Raw genomic sequence first — 14,484 nt, 5'->3', positions numbered from 1 at the left:
CGCCGCCCGGCCCCGCCCCGCGCGCCGCGCGTCCTCCGGCGCGTGCGGGCTCTTCCGCCCCGCCCCGGCCCGACGAGCCCACTGCGCCGGCAGCGGAGGGGGGCGGGCGAGCTGCGGTCCCGGTGCCGGCTGTCCGCTCCGGCTCCACGGGGACGCAGCGAGCCCCGTGGTGGTCTCCCACTGCCTTCCGTTTTTCCGGCCGCGGGGAGCGTAGAGTGGCGCGGAGGGCTCTGGCGGCGAGGCGGGCCGTGTGCGGGCGCCGCCTCCCCTGCGTGCGCGCTCCGCGGCGCGTGGTACATCTCGCTGCTTCATTTCCCGTGCGCGGCCTGGCCCCTTCTTCCTTTTCCCGGCCGTCCCGCGCCACGAGACCTTCTCCTTGGTCGCCGCGTCCTTGGCAGGCGTGAGTACCGCAGCCTGCGCCCACAGGAGCCGCACGCGCCGCGGAGGCCCCCAAGGGCCGGGGCGGCGGGCGCCCGGGGTGCGCCCGCGGCTCTGCGGCGTCCGGGCCCGGGCCGTCAGTGCGGCTAGCGTGCGGGCGTCGGGGCGGGGGGCCGAGTGCTGCGGGCGCAGAGGGGCGGGGTGCGCGGGCCACGTGGCCGGCCGGGCCCTGCCGCAGCCCCCGGCGGGAGGGCGGCGGCCGGGGGTCCAGGGGCTCTTCCTTGGTCCGGCACGCGTTGTTGGGTACCTGCTGCGCGCCGGTACTGGGGGACAGGCTCCGGCCCAACCCTCGTGGAACCCTGACGGTTCGTGGACGCGGGAAAGAGCAAGGACGTGTCTGCTGAATGACTCAAAAGGAACTCGCAGGGTTCTCTGAGTGCCCGGGAGTCATGGTTTGGATAAGGTGGCCTTGGCAGGAGGCTCCGTGGAAGTCAGCCTCTGACGGGGTGTGGGTGATTTCTCCCCGAGACAGGGGCACTGTGAAGGAAGAGGGAAAGGATCCTCCTGGAGCCAAGGGGGTGGTGTGGGGTGGAGAGTGAATGTCAGGGTTCCCAGAAGGAAGGGCCACACCGGAGCAAGAGAAATCTTTGGCTAAACTCGGGGGGGGGGGGGGAGTCCCTGCCCGAGGGAGGAGCACTTCTTAAATTGACCCTGGCATGTGCCTCCCCAGAGGAAGTGGGCTTGGCCTTCGGCTGGGAAGGACATGCCTTAGGAGGCGTCCACTGGAGCAGCGCTGACACCCCAACCTTTCCTGGGTACTCTGAGCCTGTAAGTGGGCTGGTTCAGATGGGATCTGATCTTGAACCTGTGCCCAGCCCCGTGGACAGCATCGTCCTGCGGAGTGACTGGCACACAAACCGGTCACCGCTGTAGGACAGTCACTGTTCTGGGCCTCCTGCCAGTCCTGGGGAGTGCCCTCCGGGCCGGCCTTTCCTTCGTCTGGAGTGGGGCTTGCTGTGGGGTTCATGGCCTGGGGACAGCCCTTGATGGGCCAGAGACAGCTGCCGTCCTGAGGATTTGGTGCAGGGCCATCTCCTCAGCGTTGCCCCTGGGGAGCCGGGTGAGGCTACCAGGGTTCAGCACAGGTGGGCAAATGTGCTTGACTAACGTTTTTGTGAAAGCGGTTTTCTTGAAGGTGATTTTTTTTTTCTTTTTAAAGATTAACCAAAAACTTCTCCGGTGTCTGATGCAGTGGTGTGTTTCAGGGCCGCAGAGATGCTGGTGCGGGTGTGTGTTGAGCCCCGTCCTGTGCTCAAAGTGGGTGGTCACGTGGTGTTGATGTGCAGTAAGACTCGGGTCCCCAGCTCTTCCCCTCACTGACTCGGGCTTCCCTTCCCCACTCCAGTCCTCCAGCTGTGTGTGAGGCCTGGGGACCCACACACGAGGACTCAAGTGTGCGCAGACAGGTTGGGGAAGCATGTGTGGTACTGGGATCACCCCGAGGGAGGGACACAGGGACCAGGATGGTTAGCTTAGACTGGGCTCTGGCAGCTAGGACAGAATGGAACGGACAGGCTGCGGCATTGTCGTGCCTGCCTGGGGTGATGCGGGCAGCTGCAGTGGGAGCCCTGAATCTGACGGCATAGGGGCCCCCTTTCTGCCAACAGGACAGGTTGACATTTCTAAGTGGGGCTTGGTGCTCCCCCCTGCAAAAGGCAGGTGGCACCCGTGCCTCGCACAGCTAGCGTTTGTGTGGAGCGGCGCTGTCCTGGGCAGCGACCCCTGTGCGGCTGTCCGTGTTGACTCAGACGTGCCAAGAGCTCGTCACTCCCTCAGACACGGAAGGGACCACGGAAAGCTCTGTTGTGAAGCGCTGGTCTGACTCGGGGGGCCCAGTGGAGATGCAGCTGGCATGCAGTGCCCTCCCTTCCCCATACACCTCGTGTCGGTTCCCACTTCCCTGGAAGGTGGGTGGAGCTCTTTGACCCCTGGCTGGACAGTTGGGGAGCTCCTCCGTGTGTGTGACTGGTGGGGTGGTATCCAGAGGATGGGAAAGTGGTGTGGAGGGCAGAGCCTGGGAGGGGCCAGCCCTTCCCAGAAACCGTCCCCATTCACCCAGGCTCGTAGAGACTTACAGGTGTCTGGCACCTGGGTGGGCACAGTTGTGTTGTGGCAGGCCACATCCTCCCCTTCCTTCAAGGTCCTCCAGCCAGGAGTGTCCTTTGGGGGGCGGCTGCTGCCAGGTTCCCCTCCTGGCTCTGAGAAGAGCTCTGCCTGCACTTCGGAGCACGTATTCACTTCCATGCAGTTGTGAACGCAGACGGTGCTAGGGTGGGATGGTCGCAGAGGGGCCGCCTGTAGCCGGGACCAACTCTGCTGCATTGGCTGCCTTTTCCGCAGTCCCCAGTGGCTAGATGGGGCGTGATCCCTCTAGGGCCTCCCAAATGTTGGGCCCTCGGGAACCCTGGGCAGCTCAGAGGGACTGTGCCCCCTCTTACGGGAGAGGTCTAGGTGTGCCCGAGGCATTAGGGCAGGGTCTTAGTGGTGAGCAGCCGGGCTTTATTGCCGTGCAGGTGAGCAAGCAGGTAGAGCCTGGCAGCTGGCAGTCCAGTCCGCTTTCAGGAGCAGAGTGTAGGGACCCCTGAGCCCCTTTCCTTCTGGGTCTTCACTCTGGTGTTCTCAAGTTTTCCTCCTGTCTCACTCTGCTACTGGCTAGCCTTTGCTGTGCCGTCTGGAGAGGTGGTAGGAGAGGAGGGTCCACCTGCCCCTCTGGCAGCATGGGGTCCCCGCTGTATGGCTGGGGGCTTGCACCTTTGTGTTCTCTAAGGGGATCATTCAAACCCAAACTTGCTTTTCTCCTAGAAGAGATGGGTTTTGAGTTCAGCAGCTCTTCATGGAACGTGGGAGCTCTCAGAGACGAGGGACATCAGGGCAATAGAGGTGGGCTCTTGTATCTGCGATGGGGGGAGTGGAGTCCTCTGCCAGCTGTCCTGGGAGATGCAGTGGCTGGGCAGGGGGAGCCAGGAGCCTCCTGCTGCCTGGTCCTCCCGTGTCCCTGTGGGTGTAGTTGGTCCCAATATTGGCTTCACTAGCTCCGAGTGACACTGCTAGCAGGAGTGGCTCACCGCCCTGTGTGCAGGTAGCCTGCCCAGGAGTTTTCGTGTGCTTCTGTGGGCAGCTGCCTGTCCTTGTGTCTGCCTCGCCCCCTGAGGCTCCCATGGATGTCCCCGTCTGTCAGTGACCTGATACTGGTGCTGTCGTGCTTCCGCATGTGAGGCCGAGTTCCTATTGGGGAAAGGAGGCCCATCTCCAGGGCTCTGGTGACTGAACCGCTGGGCGGTTCTGGGGCAGGGCGGGCAGGTCCATGTCGGCTGCTTCAGCTCCTGCGCTGCCCCGTTGTTGGATTTGGGTTGGGGCCCATGGTGTTTCTGGTCTGTTTTCCCATCTGTGGCCGGGCTAAAGCCCTGTGCTTGTATGCGCACCTGGAAGACTGTCTTTGTCCAAGCCTGCTGTGATGGCGGTGCCCTGTTCCAGCGTGGGCACTGGGGCTCGGTGGCCTCTGAGGCCTGTGGACCGGTCGTGGTTGTCTTGTGCCTTGTCCGGTAGCCTGGACTTAGGGGCGGCATGACGGCGGGGCTGGGCAGGGATCCCCTGTATAGCTCCAGGGGGTCACTGGGGTGCTGGCTGACCGCTCCCCAGGTCGGAACAGGGGAGAGGGTGCTCGGGTGGTGTCCCCCAGGGCCTGCCTGGGCTCAGATAACGGCAACCCTAGGAGCCGCTCGTTTCAGGTGTCGGCGGAGCAGTGCCGCCCCGAGTGGGTAGGGGCAGACTCCGTCGCCTTCTGGGGTTTTGGCCGTGGGTCTGTGGGTGCTGACCCTCGGCTGGCCCCACCACTCTCCTCCAGGCCACCTTCCCAAGCACCTTCTGCAAAGGCCTTCCAGCCTGCTTGTGCTGCCCTTTCTGACTGCCTCTAACCTTGCTGCTTTCTCTTCATGCCGTCCTAGGAGACCGGAGTGAAAGTAAGTACCCAACTGTTCCTGCCGCGGCGTCCCCTTTGCCTCAGCCAGGGAGCCCCTAGTCCACTTGTCACAGCATGCGGGGCTGTGTCCGTTTCCTTGTCTCCAGCACAGAGGTGCTGGATTTGCTGTAGTCCGCTCTGATCCTGTGGAGTAGGGCAGCGGCGGGGGTGGGCATCCCGGTGCTTCCCTGGACTAAGCCAGTTTCCGCCTCCGGGCAGAGCGCGGAGCTGCACCCCAGCTAGCCCCTGGTACAGGCGACATTCCTCACTCTCCCGAGATGTCCTAACAAGTAGTTTCCCCTCCCCGAGCTGTGGCCCCAGAGCTCTGAGCAGAGCCTGGTATCATGTCGGAACACAAGGACAGCACTTAGGCCAATAGGGTCTGGCAGGGCTTCAACACTGTGGGGTCAGGTTAGTGGGTGCAACTGAAGGGGCCTAACCAGCCCAGCCCTGGGCTGTTCTGGTGAGGGTCTGGCAGGGGCTTGGTGCCAGAAAGACTGAAGGGCAGACAAGCCCTGCCCGATTGGCCTGCCGTCCCCTCAGGGACAGTGGGTGATGTCACAATGCCTTGCCTCCTGGGCACACGCTCCCACCTCCCACCACTGCCTCTGCTGCCAGCCTGGCCTTGGTAAGTACTGTTGCTGGCCTGGGGAGGAAGACACAAGGGAGTGGCCCAGGGCTCTCTCCCAGCCTGGGGCTTCTGTCCTGTGGCATGTGCCATTGGAGACCCCCAGTATGTCCCTTCACAGTGCAGGGGAGACTCTTCCCCCAAATCCTGGTAGGTGTGGGGCTTAGACAGCTGACATGTCCCACTGGCTAATGAGAACCAGGTTTCAGTTTTGTTTGGGGGTGTTAGGAAAGGGATTTTGATCCTGCTACAGGTGGTGGGAAAGGTTTGCTGTCCTCCCTGTGGAGACCTGTCTCCTGGAGTTGAGGACCCAGCAGGTGGGTGCCCTGCGTGACCCCACAGAAGCAGGGGACAGCAGGGATGACCTGAGGGAATGCTGCTCCGCCACCTGGCAAGTCAGCTCCTGGGTGTTGGTCAGTTGGTGTGGACACCTCTGCTTTGGGGGAGCAGGGCCTGGAGTCAGATCTGTGGCTGGAAGGAATCTCTGTGCCACTTAGAGCCCTTCCTCTAGGAGCCAGCTGAGTGTGAGCTCAGACCACTGGGTAGGCCCTAAGAGACTGGTTTCTGGGCCTTTCTGGGCTTGAGCTGCTCCCGGCCAGAGGCTGTGGTGGTGGCAGTGGCCCTGACCCCTCGGGTCAGGTGACTGTGGTCTCCAGACTGGAGGGAACACCGCCTGTAGGAGAGAAGCTGAGGCTTCGGGGGCAAGGGCTTGTCCACTGTAGCAGATGGGACCCAGAGCCCCTGACTTGCCTTCTTCCACCATCCTGGGTCAAATGGCACTGAAAGGAGGGAAGGGCATCCTAACACCCTTGGGGGGCCTCCTCTAGCTGTAGGTGCAGCCAGAGCTGTGAGCTGATGGCCTCCAGTGCAGAGGTGGCTGCCACTGACCAGGGAGCCAGGTGTCTTCCCCAGTGTGGCCCTGCAGGGGCCGGCCCTCCACCCTCTGCCCCCCACTGCCCCCCCGAGAGGCTGTCCCTTGCCTGAGACCCTTGGCAGCTCCCCTTGGAGCATGCTGCTTTGGACGGTGGTGTGGCCGGTGGCGGGTGTGTGCTGCCACGGGGCAGGTGGGCCACCCTCAGAGACCGCCAAGTCTGCTTCCGGAAAATGGAAGCAGCAGGGCCACAGGCAAGGGGGCCAAATGTAGCAGAATCGGAGCACGTCAGGTAGGACATTAGATGAGCAACGAATAACGTCTCAGCACGAACGTCTTCAGACGTCTCACGGAACACATTCATTCTAAGTGCAATCTGTTTTTGGTAGACGTCGTGTGAACTGAGCAGCTCTCTGCGGCGGTTCCGTGAGAGAAGGCGTCTGCGGCTGAAGTTCGCAGACCGTGTTGGCTAGACCCCTTTGCAGAGCCTGGGTGCCTGAGATTAGTTTTACAGTTAGAAGAACACACACACACACACACACACACGTAATCGTTGTTTGCTTTACCGAGTTCCCCGTGGACTTGAGTCTAGGTCCTTGCTTGTTACCACATGGCACCCCCATTGGGGAGCACGCCCGGCCCAGCCAGCCCCAAAGTCAGGCTGGGGGGGGTGGGGGCGCCATCCTCCCGTGGCCTGCTGTGTTGCAACTGCCCTCTTGTGCTTGCTTTTTAACGCTGCTCGGAAGATGAGGAGCGGGAAAGCCTCCTGTGCCCTGGAGACTGTCTGGGAGGACAAGCAGAAGTATGGCGAAGCCGAGCGGCATTTCTACGAGCAGGAGGCCACACAAGCTGCCGCCACCCAGCAGCTCCTGGCTGAGGGGCCAGCTGTGAATGGGCCAGGGCAGGAGGAGGCCCAGGATGCCGAGGAGGCAGACGGCCCCGGCAGCAGCGGCACGAGTGACCCCGGGAAGAGCCACGACGGGAAGAAGTCTGTGCAGAAGAAGAGGAAGTGCTCCCCGAAGAGCCGGCTCGGCCAGGCGGACCTGGCCCTTGTGGGCCTCTCAGCCGACCACGTGTGGCTGGATAAGCCGGCGTTTGACCAGGCGGAGAGTTCCTACCGCCAGAGGCTGGCAGATGCGGCTGCCCAGGAAGCCCAGGCAGCCCAGCCAGCGGCCCCGCGGGGTCCCTGCACCCACGGAAGCCAGGTGGCCTGCCACCACGTGACCTGGGGCATCTGGGTCAACAAGTCTTCCTTCGACCAGGCCGAGCGGGCATTCGTGGAGTGGTCTCAGGCCTTGCTGTTGGCCGCCGAGGGGAGCGGCAGGCAAGGGGCGTCTGACACGGGCCAGCAGGCAGCTGCCCCTGACCTGGTGCTCCCCCGCCAGCCCAGCCCCCCGGCCCACAGCCAGTCCCCACTGGGCAACCTGCAGGCTCTGGTGCAGGAGGTGTGGCTGGAGAAGCCCCAGTACGACGCAGCGGAGAGGGGCTTCTACGAGGCCATGTTCGACGGCCACCCCCCCGGGAAGGTGCGCCTGCAGGAGCGAGTGGGCCAGGCTGAGGGGGCCAGGCGGGGCCGCAGAGACCGGCGGGGCCGAAACGCCGTGGGAAGCAAGCGGGTCGGGCCTCGGCGGGTTGACGGGGAGGCCTCCTCTGCCCTGCCCTACTGGTACTTCCTGCACAAGGATGCCGAGGCCCCCTGGCTCAGCAAGCCCACCTATGACAGCGCGGAGTGCCGCCACCATGCTGCTGAGGCCCTCCGCATGGCCTGGCGCCTCGAAGCCGCTTCCCTGGCTCACCGACCCAGTGCCCGGTCTGGCCCGTCCGTGTCCAGCCTGAGACCCAAGTAGGAGAAACATGCCGTGCGGGTTCCTGGCCTGGGCTTCCCTGGGCTGGGGCCCTGCCTGCTCTTCTCCCCACCCCTGCCCCGGCGCAGCTCTCCCCGACACCCTGGACCCGGCTCAGTTGGATACAGGAGTGGGTTGGGCAGAGGTAGTTCTGGGTTAGCGCAGCGAAAACCTCCCAAGGTTTGGGACTATTGGGGGCGGGAGGGGTTAGCACAGGGCCGAGTCTGCCTTGTGTAGGGTTTCCCCTTGACCGGTCAGCGCCCAGAGTCCCCTCTGGCTGTCACAGGCCAGAGCAGGGGAAGTGTCGAAGGCTCCTGGCCCAAGCCCCACTGGGGAAGACGTGGGAGCCGGCATGTCCCCCCTGCCTCCCTCGTGTGGAACCAGCTCTGAGGTGAGGTGAGTGTCCCTGGGACACCAGCATGCTGTCCACTGAGCAACCTGTGTCTGAAGGAGACCCCTGGACGAGGCTTACTTGCTTTCAGCCTGGGGACCGAGGGCTTGCCCCAGGATGATTCCGTGCGGCCCCAGCAGTGGTGTGTGGGCGCCAGGGCCTGGAGAAGGGCAGGGGTAGAGGCGGGCGGCCCGGCAGAGATGGCCGGCTGCGGGGGAACATTGCATGTGCAGCCGCGGGAGGGCCTGGGGTGTGGGTGGCTGTGCAGGCCGGACCTCAGGGAAGCCGCGCCACCCTGGCGCCTCGTGCCCATCGGTAGCCTCGCACCTCCCCGGTGGGGTTGGATTTGCCGGTCTGACAGAATCCAGACCTTGGTGTGGGACCCCTTGTGCAGGAGTGTCCCCATCCGGCAGCGTTGGGGGGGCATGGAGCTGAAACTGTCCGCAGTGGCCTGGCTCCTCCTGATGGGGGTACAGGGGTGGGTGGAGGAGAGTCATGGGACCGAACCCCCTTTCCGTCACCAAGGGCACACTTGGTGAGGTCCAGTGATAGCTTGGGGCCCTCGGCACAGAGAATTGGTGACATCAGGTCCATTTCTGTGGCCCTGGGTCGGGAACAGGAGGGGCCGTCCTTCGTGGAGAGGGCAGCCGGCAGGCCTAGTGTGGCTTCTGGTGGAGAGCAGTAGCTCTCAAGCTCAGTGGCCTCTGGACCCCACAGAGCTTTTCTCGTATCTGTAGATTTTGGTGTTAGCACTGTTAGCACGTTGGCACTGAAAACAAATGCTGTAAGTACTTTATTCATTGAAAAATAAGTTTACTTGTTACTGTTAATGACTCGTTCTTACGAGCGACGGTTTTCCCGTTAACAACGGTTCAGTGGCTCGTGCGACATTCTCTGCAGATCTCTAGCGTCTTGCTTAACAGGAGGGAGCTGGCTTCTCACACTTGATTCTGCATTCAGTCTGTTGGTGTGAATTTGATGGACATAAATTGAGCCTTGCACAGATGCGTGGTTGGAAAGGAAGGACCTTGGGGACCCCCAGAAGTTCCTCACCCCAGTTTGAGAGCCACTGGTCATGGGGACAAGCCTGGGAACTGCCAACCTGAGAAGCAAAGGGGTGGGAGCAGGGATGGTGTGTGTTTGGAGGGGGTGCTGGTTACAGACTGGGTTCAGCCATGCCAAGACCACCCGTGCTCTACCCTGGACCCCTGGTCACCCTGTACCCTGTATCTGGGCTGTTGGTGGGGTGCTCGTGCAGGCCAGGCCTGGGGCCTTTGGGGATACACCCTTTCCTTCCAGCAGACTGTCTTAGTCTGTCTCTCCTTCCCAGCAGGAAAATGGCTACAAACTTCCTAGTGCATGAGAAGATCTGGTTTGACAAGTTCAAATATGATGATGCAGAAAGAAGATTCTACGAGCAGATGAACGGGCCTGTGGCCGGCTCCTCGCGCCAGGTAGGGATGTACTCGGCGCACTGGGGGATGGTGCCCCACGGAGGGCAGAGGCTGCTCGGCCCAGGTGGCGCTGCTCCAGGTGCTGCTGGTGGGGTCTTGGGAGGTGTGGCCCTGGAGGCTCCCAGGGTTCTAGATCTGCTCGTGCGCTGGCACAGGATAGACACTTCATCTCCACCATGTCAGGTGCCCATCAGGATGGTATCTCAGGCCCTGTCGTCACGGCAGCTAGACTCTGGCAGACTCTAGCACCTTGCGCCCCTCACCGTGCCGCTGAGCTTTCACTCTGCGCAGCTCTCGCTTGGCCTCCGTAGAAGGGTTTCTCTCTTTTTTAATTAAAATTGTTTTAATGAAAACAAAAGCCTGGTTCCTTGTGCCCTGTCTGCAGGAGAACGGCGCCAGTGTGATTCTCCGAGACATTGCGAGAGCCAGAGAGAACATCCAGAAATCCCTGGCCGGGGTGAGTACCCGCCGGCTCGCACTGGCACTGATGCCCTCGTGCTGAACGGCGCGTTGGACTTGGCCCCCGGTCCTGCTGCTGAGCGTTTGGGGCCTTGGAGCAAAATTAGGGCGAGGCGCACAGCGCCGTGTTCCTACTGGGACAGGAACCCAGACTCCCACCACCACAGAAGCCTTCCTGCTGTGCCTCTTGCCTGCTTGCTGGCGGTCTCCGGGGACTCCTTCCTGCCCTCATCCTGGCTGCAGCTTTGCACCCTGCTTGGGGAGGAGTGCGAGTGGCGCCATCTGCTGTCCCTTCTCGTGCTCCCTGGGCCCCACCGCCCCAGAGAGATGGGTTCACAGGCTGTGCGGGGTCCCAGTGATGGAATTTGAGGACCAGAGAGGGGCCGTGCAGCCCGGTTCGGCTTCCAGGTCCCAGATGGCATGGAGAGAGGAGGGCAGGGCCATGTCCAGCTGTGTTCCCAGCCTGGCTGGGCAGGTGTGTCCCTGGGAGGAGACAGACTTGCCGCTCTGCCTTCCTGGCGCTGCAGGCAGGACCTGATCCTCCCTCTGGGACAGCTGGTAGCCTGTCCTTGAAGGCTGAGCATCATCAGAGTTGTGTTCCTTCTGGAGACTTTAGGAAAGACGCTCTTTCATTGCCTTTTCCAACTCGAAGAAGCTGCCCGCATCCCTTGGCCTTTGGCTTCTGGCCAGCCGTGTCATGCTTCGTCACGTTTCCTTCTCTTCTGCCTCTCGCTGACACGGGGCCCACCCAGATAACCCAGGAGCATTTCTCTGTCTCCAGAGCCTCCACTTCATCCTATGGGCAGAAGGCTTCATCCTCTTGCCATCTGAGGTCATCGTTTTATCGCCTTTGGTGATTAATATGTGGGCAAGTTTGCCTGCCGCGGCTGGTCTGGACGTTCTGGCTCCTGGGCCGTAGGCAGGACGGTTCTCGACAAACCCCAGGGGCTGTTGCCACTGCTTTCTGCCTCGGGGGCCCTGCTTTATGCTTGGCCTCACATGCGGGCCAGCGTGTGGGATTCCAGCCCCCCAGAAGGCCAGGGTCGGGGAGCGAACCAGGCCACGGGAGCTCTTCCTCTGGCCCTCAGGTTGCCCTGGCTGTTTTGGGGGTTGACTGCTAGGACTTGGGGGCTGGTTTGCTGGGGTTGCTGTAACAAAGCACCCCAGATCAAGGGCTTAAACAGCACACTTCATTTTCTCAGTCTGGAAGCTAAAGTCCAAGGTCAAGGCGTGGGCAGGTTCTGAGCCCTCCCCTGGGCACGTGCGTGGCCCTTGTTCTCCTGTGTCTTCACATTGTTTTCCCTCCGGGTGTCTGTGTCCAAATTCCCTTCCATAAGGACACTAGTCAGAATTAGGGACATCCTAATGACCTTATTATAACTGGATTACCACCGTAAAGCCCCCATCTCCAGATAAGGTCCTGTTCTGAGACAGTGGCAGGAACTTGAGAGGCGTGTCCTTCAGCCACTAACAGGGACCCAGGAAGGACATTGCTGGCCCAGCTCCAGGCTTGGATTTGGGTTGGAGTAGAGCCCAGCAGCCACTGGGACTTTAGAACCCAGAGCTTCCTGGGAATTGTGTGTGGTGCCAGGGGCAGGGTTGGAGGGATGGAAGGTGGCACTGTCCCCTGTGGCCCACTGTCACAGGCTAGGACTAGACAGGGTAGCCTAGGTCTGCCTCACAGGCTGGGGTTGGGGGCCCTAGACTGCCTGATGTCCTCGTTCCTTGCTTGGGTTAGAGTCAGGGTGGGTGAGATCGTCCCAGGGCGTAGACTTCAGTGAGAGGCCTGGGGGCATGGGGGGCCAGTGGTGGTAACCCTGTGGCCACCAGCACCCTTGTCTCCGCCCACCACTTCCTTAGGCCTTGTGGCAGGTGGGGCCTTGCCTGGAGCTTGCACCCTTGGGACCTGTCAGCAGGCAGTCCCCACTCAGTGGTGTCACTGGGGCAAAGGCTTGAGGCACCAGCCTGCGTCTGGGCCGTGATGCATTTGCTCAACAGGTGCTGAGCCCCCAGGAGAGGAGGCGGTGGGAGCTTGCTGAGATGGGCGCTGGGCCTGGGCGTGCGGGCTGGTAGAACAGGAGGAGGGTGGTCGGGATTTCGTCCCTGTGTGACGGAAACTGTTGGGAAATGCTAATGAGAATGGCATTGGGAGCTGAGTGCTGGAGAGAAGACCACGTGCCAGGTGGTGGCAGCCAAGACTTGGGCGAGTCCAGCACAGCTTTCCATTGGCGAGGCGAGGGGGTTGAACTGAAGGGGAGGGGGTTGCTGTGAGCAGAGCCCACCCTGGTGCTAGTGCCCCTGCTCCAGCGCCATGCTGTCCGGTCCGCCTCTAGCCGGCCCTGCTAGGAGCCAGATGTGGGAGCTAGTGGGTCTCTGGATAGATAGTGTCGGCCTTGCATTGCTCACTGATCCCCAGCAGGGAGCCGGCGCCTGTCAGCCTGGACTTTCTGGGGGCCTTTAGCCTGTCTGTGATTTGGGGTTGTGTCAGGCAGAGGAGGAGGCCATGGGGCTTGTCCTCACGAAAGGGCCGAGTACACGCTGTCCTCCCAAGCCACTCTGTTGGGATATGCGTGTAGGCCCCCGGGCTGTAACTCGGGCTTGAGCTGCGGTTCCCTGCTGAGTCAGATGACAGGAGCTCCAGGTCAGGGAGGAACCCGAGGGAGGCTGGCAGGCAGCTGTGAGGCCCCGGGGTCACCTAGAGCCTTCAAGGGTCGGCTCCATGAGCCAGGTGTCAGGTGTATGACGTAGGGGAGGCAAGGTGCTCCTTTCTCCTTTGTTCACTGGCCCCTGAACCCTCTTCCCTCCTGTGTCCAGTTCCAGGCAGTGCTGCCTGGCCCCACTGTGGCCCAGGCTGCCCCAGGGCTGTATGCGGTCTGCTTCCTCCCACCCCGAGGGGCAGTAGCAGGCAGGCTGTGAGTTCTGCACTACCTGCATGCCATGGCTCCCCTGGGCCCTGTGTTTCTTGCTTGGGTTCGTGTTCACAGGGCCTCCTCCCCACTCTCGGGGCTGGAATGTCCCAGGTGGACCCAGCAGGGCTGACAGGAGCCGCTTCCAAGTGTCCCGCAGGTCTCTCACCTGTGTTGGGGCTCTGAGGCTCAGTGGCTGTGAACAGGCTGGGAGCAGGCTGGGGTGCCACATCCTCACCTTCCCCTGCCTTACAGAGTTCTGGCCCTGGGGCCTCCGGCGGGCCCAGCGGAGATCACAGTGAGCTCGCCGTCCGGATCGCCAGCCTGGAAGTGGAGAATCAGAGCCTGCGAGGTGGTAAGTCCTCGGGCCTAACGGCTGGGATTCCCCACCCTGGTCCCCCACGGCCCCCGCCCTCTGACCAGCACCCCTTGGCTCCGGCAGTGGTACAAGATCTGCAGCAGGCTGTGTCCAGGCTGGAGGCGCGGCTGAGTGTACTGGAGAAGAGCTCTCCCGCCCACCGGGCCACAGCCCCGCAGACCCAGGTGAGTGCCTTTCTCAGACCAGGGGCCCTCCTCTTGGGCACTAGGGGCGGGCGGCAGAAGGTGCTCCTGGCCCCTACCCCCCACTGGGGCCTGGCATCCTCGGGGCCCCTAGCTAGGGTGCGTAGCTGGGGCCCTGGTGGCACGGGCCTCAGCCTCCCTCCCCAATGGCAGCACGTGTCCCCCATGCGCCAAGCGGAGCCCCCTGCCAGGAAGGCGGCCACGGCCGCGGAGGACGATGAGGATGATGCCATCGACCTGTTCGGCAGTGATGAGGAGGAGGACAAGGAGGCGGCGCGGCTGCGCGAGGAGCGGCTGAGGCAGTACGCGGAGAAGAAGGCGAGGAAGCCCGAGCTGGTGGCCAAGTCCTCCATCCTCCTGGACGTCAAGCCTGTGAGTGGGGTGCCTCTGCCCCCATGTCCCAGTAGAGCCGTGGGCCGTCAGCCTAGACTGTGCTCCGGGCCCTGTAAGAGCTGTTTGCTCTGCTGTGCTCTGGGGGAAGCAGGGGACACTCCCTGGGGTCTGCAGGCTCCTGACCCAGCCTCTCCACCCCTTTACCTCCCAGTGGGACGATGAGACAGATATGGCCCAGCTGGAGGCCTGCGTGCGATCCGTCCAGTTAGACGGGCTGACCTGGGGGGGCTCCAAGCTGGTGCCCGTGGGCTATGGCATCCTCAAGCTGCAGATCCAGTGTGTGGTAGAGGACGACAAGGTGGGGACCGACCTGCTGGAGGAGGAGATCACCAAGTTCGAGGAGCACGTGAGTGGCCAGGCCCCCAAATGAACCCCTGGCCTGGCAGGTGGCGAGAGTGGGTGGGTCTTTGGGAAACTGGGCCCCGTGTGACCATTGACCTCCTTCCTCCTCAGGTGCAGAGTGTCGACATTGCTGCTTTCAACAAGATCTGAGCCCAGGCACCGGGCCTGGGTGTGTGAGGCCCTGTAGCCATTAAAGACCGAGATTGCACTCTCTGGCTCCTGTCCTCGTCTGGGCCCAG

The 14,484-nt window shown here is 62.6% G+C and overlaps 1 protein-coding gene across 4 annotated transcripts; it reads left to right on the top strand.

Moving 5' to 3' along the window:
• Positions 1-113: 113 nt before the first annotated feature.
• On the top strand, positions 114-14,453 carry EEF1D (eukaryotic translation elongation factor 1 delta). 4 transcript variants are annotated; one of them, XM_026488919.2, is made up of 8 exons: positions 114-400; positions 9,461-9,584; positions 9,970-10,041; positions 13,205-13,304; positions 13,392-13,492; positions 13,664-13,882; positions 14,055-14,249; positions 14,357-14,453. In XM_026488919.2, exons 2-8 carry the CDS (start codon positions 9,468-9,470, stop codon positions 14,393-14,395), a joined length of 843 nt encoding a protein of 280 aa, XP_026344704.1. In that variant the 5' UTR covers positions 114-400; positions 9,461-9,467; the 3' UTR covers positions 14,396-14,453. The 4 variants fall into 4 exon arrangements, with proteins under 4 accessions (XP_026344704.1, XP_026344705.1, XP_044236198.1 ...); XM_026488920.3 differs by having other exon boundaries at positions 281-400; positions 9,464-9,584; XM_044380263.2 differs by lacking the exon at positions 114-400 and adding an exon at positions 6,642-7,738 and having other exon boundaries at positions 9,464-9,584.
• The last annotated feature ends 31 nt before the right edge of the window (positions 14,454-14,484 follow it).

Source organism: Ursus arctos, unplaced genomic scaffold, assembly GCF_023065955.2.
Source record: "Ursus arctos isolate Adak ecotype North America unplaced genomic scaffold, UrsArc2.0 scaffold_6, whole genome shotgun sequence".
Taxonomy (NCBI): domain Eukaryota; kingdom Metazoa; phylum Chordata; class Mammalia; order Carnivora; family Ursidae; genus Ursus; species Ursus arctos.
The sequence above is the reverse complement of the archived record's forward strand: the minus strand, read 5'-3'. Positions and strand labels throughout refer to the sequence as shown.

What these genes read in the sequence shown, in the direction of transcription:
- EEF1D (XM_026488918.4), top strand. Translation starts at nt 6,642, where the DNA reads ATGAGGAGCGGGAAAGCCTCCTGTGCCCTGGAGACTGTCTGGGAGGAC. An exon ending in GAATCAGAGCCTGCGAGGTG is followed by an intron (nt 13,305 to 13,391) that starts GTAAGTCCTCGG and finishes TGGCTCCGGCAG; the next exon opens with TGGTACAAGATCTGCAGCAG. An exon ending in TCCTCCTGGACGTCAAGCCT is followed by an intron (nt 13,883 to 14,054) that starts GTGAGTGGGGTG and finishes TTTACCTCCCAG; the next exon opens with TGGGACGATGAGACAGATAT.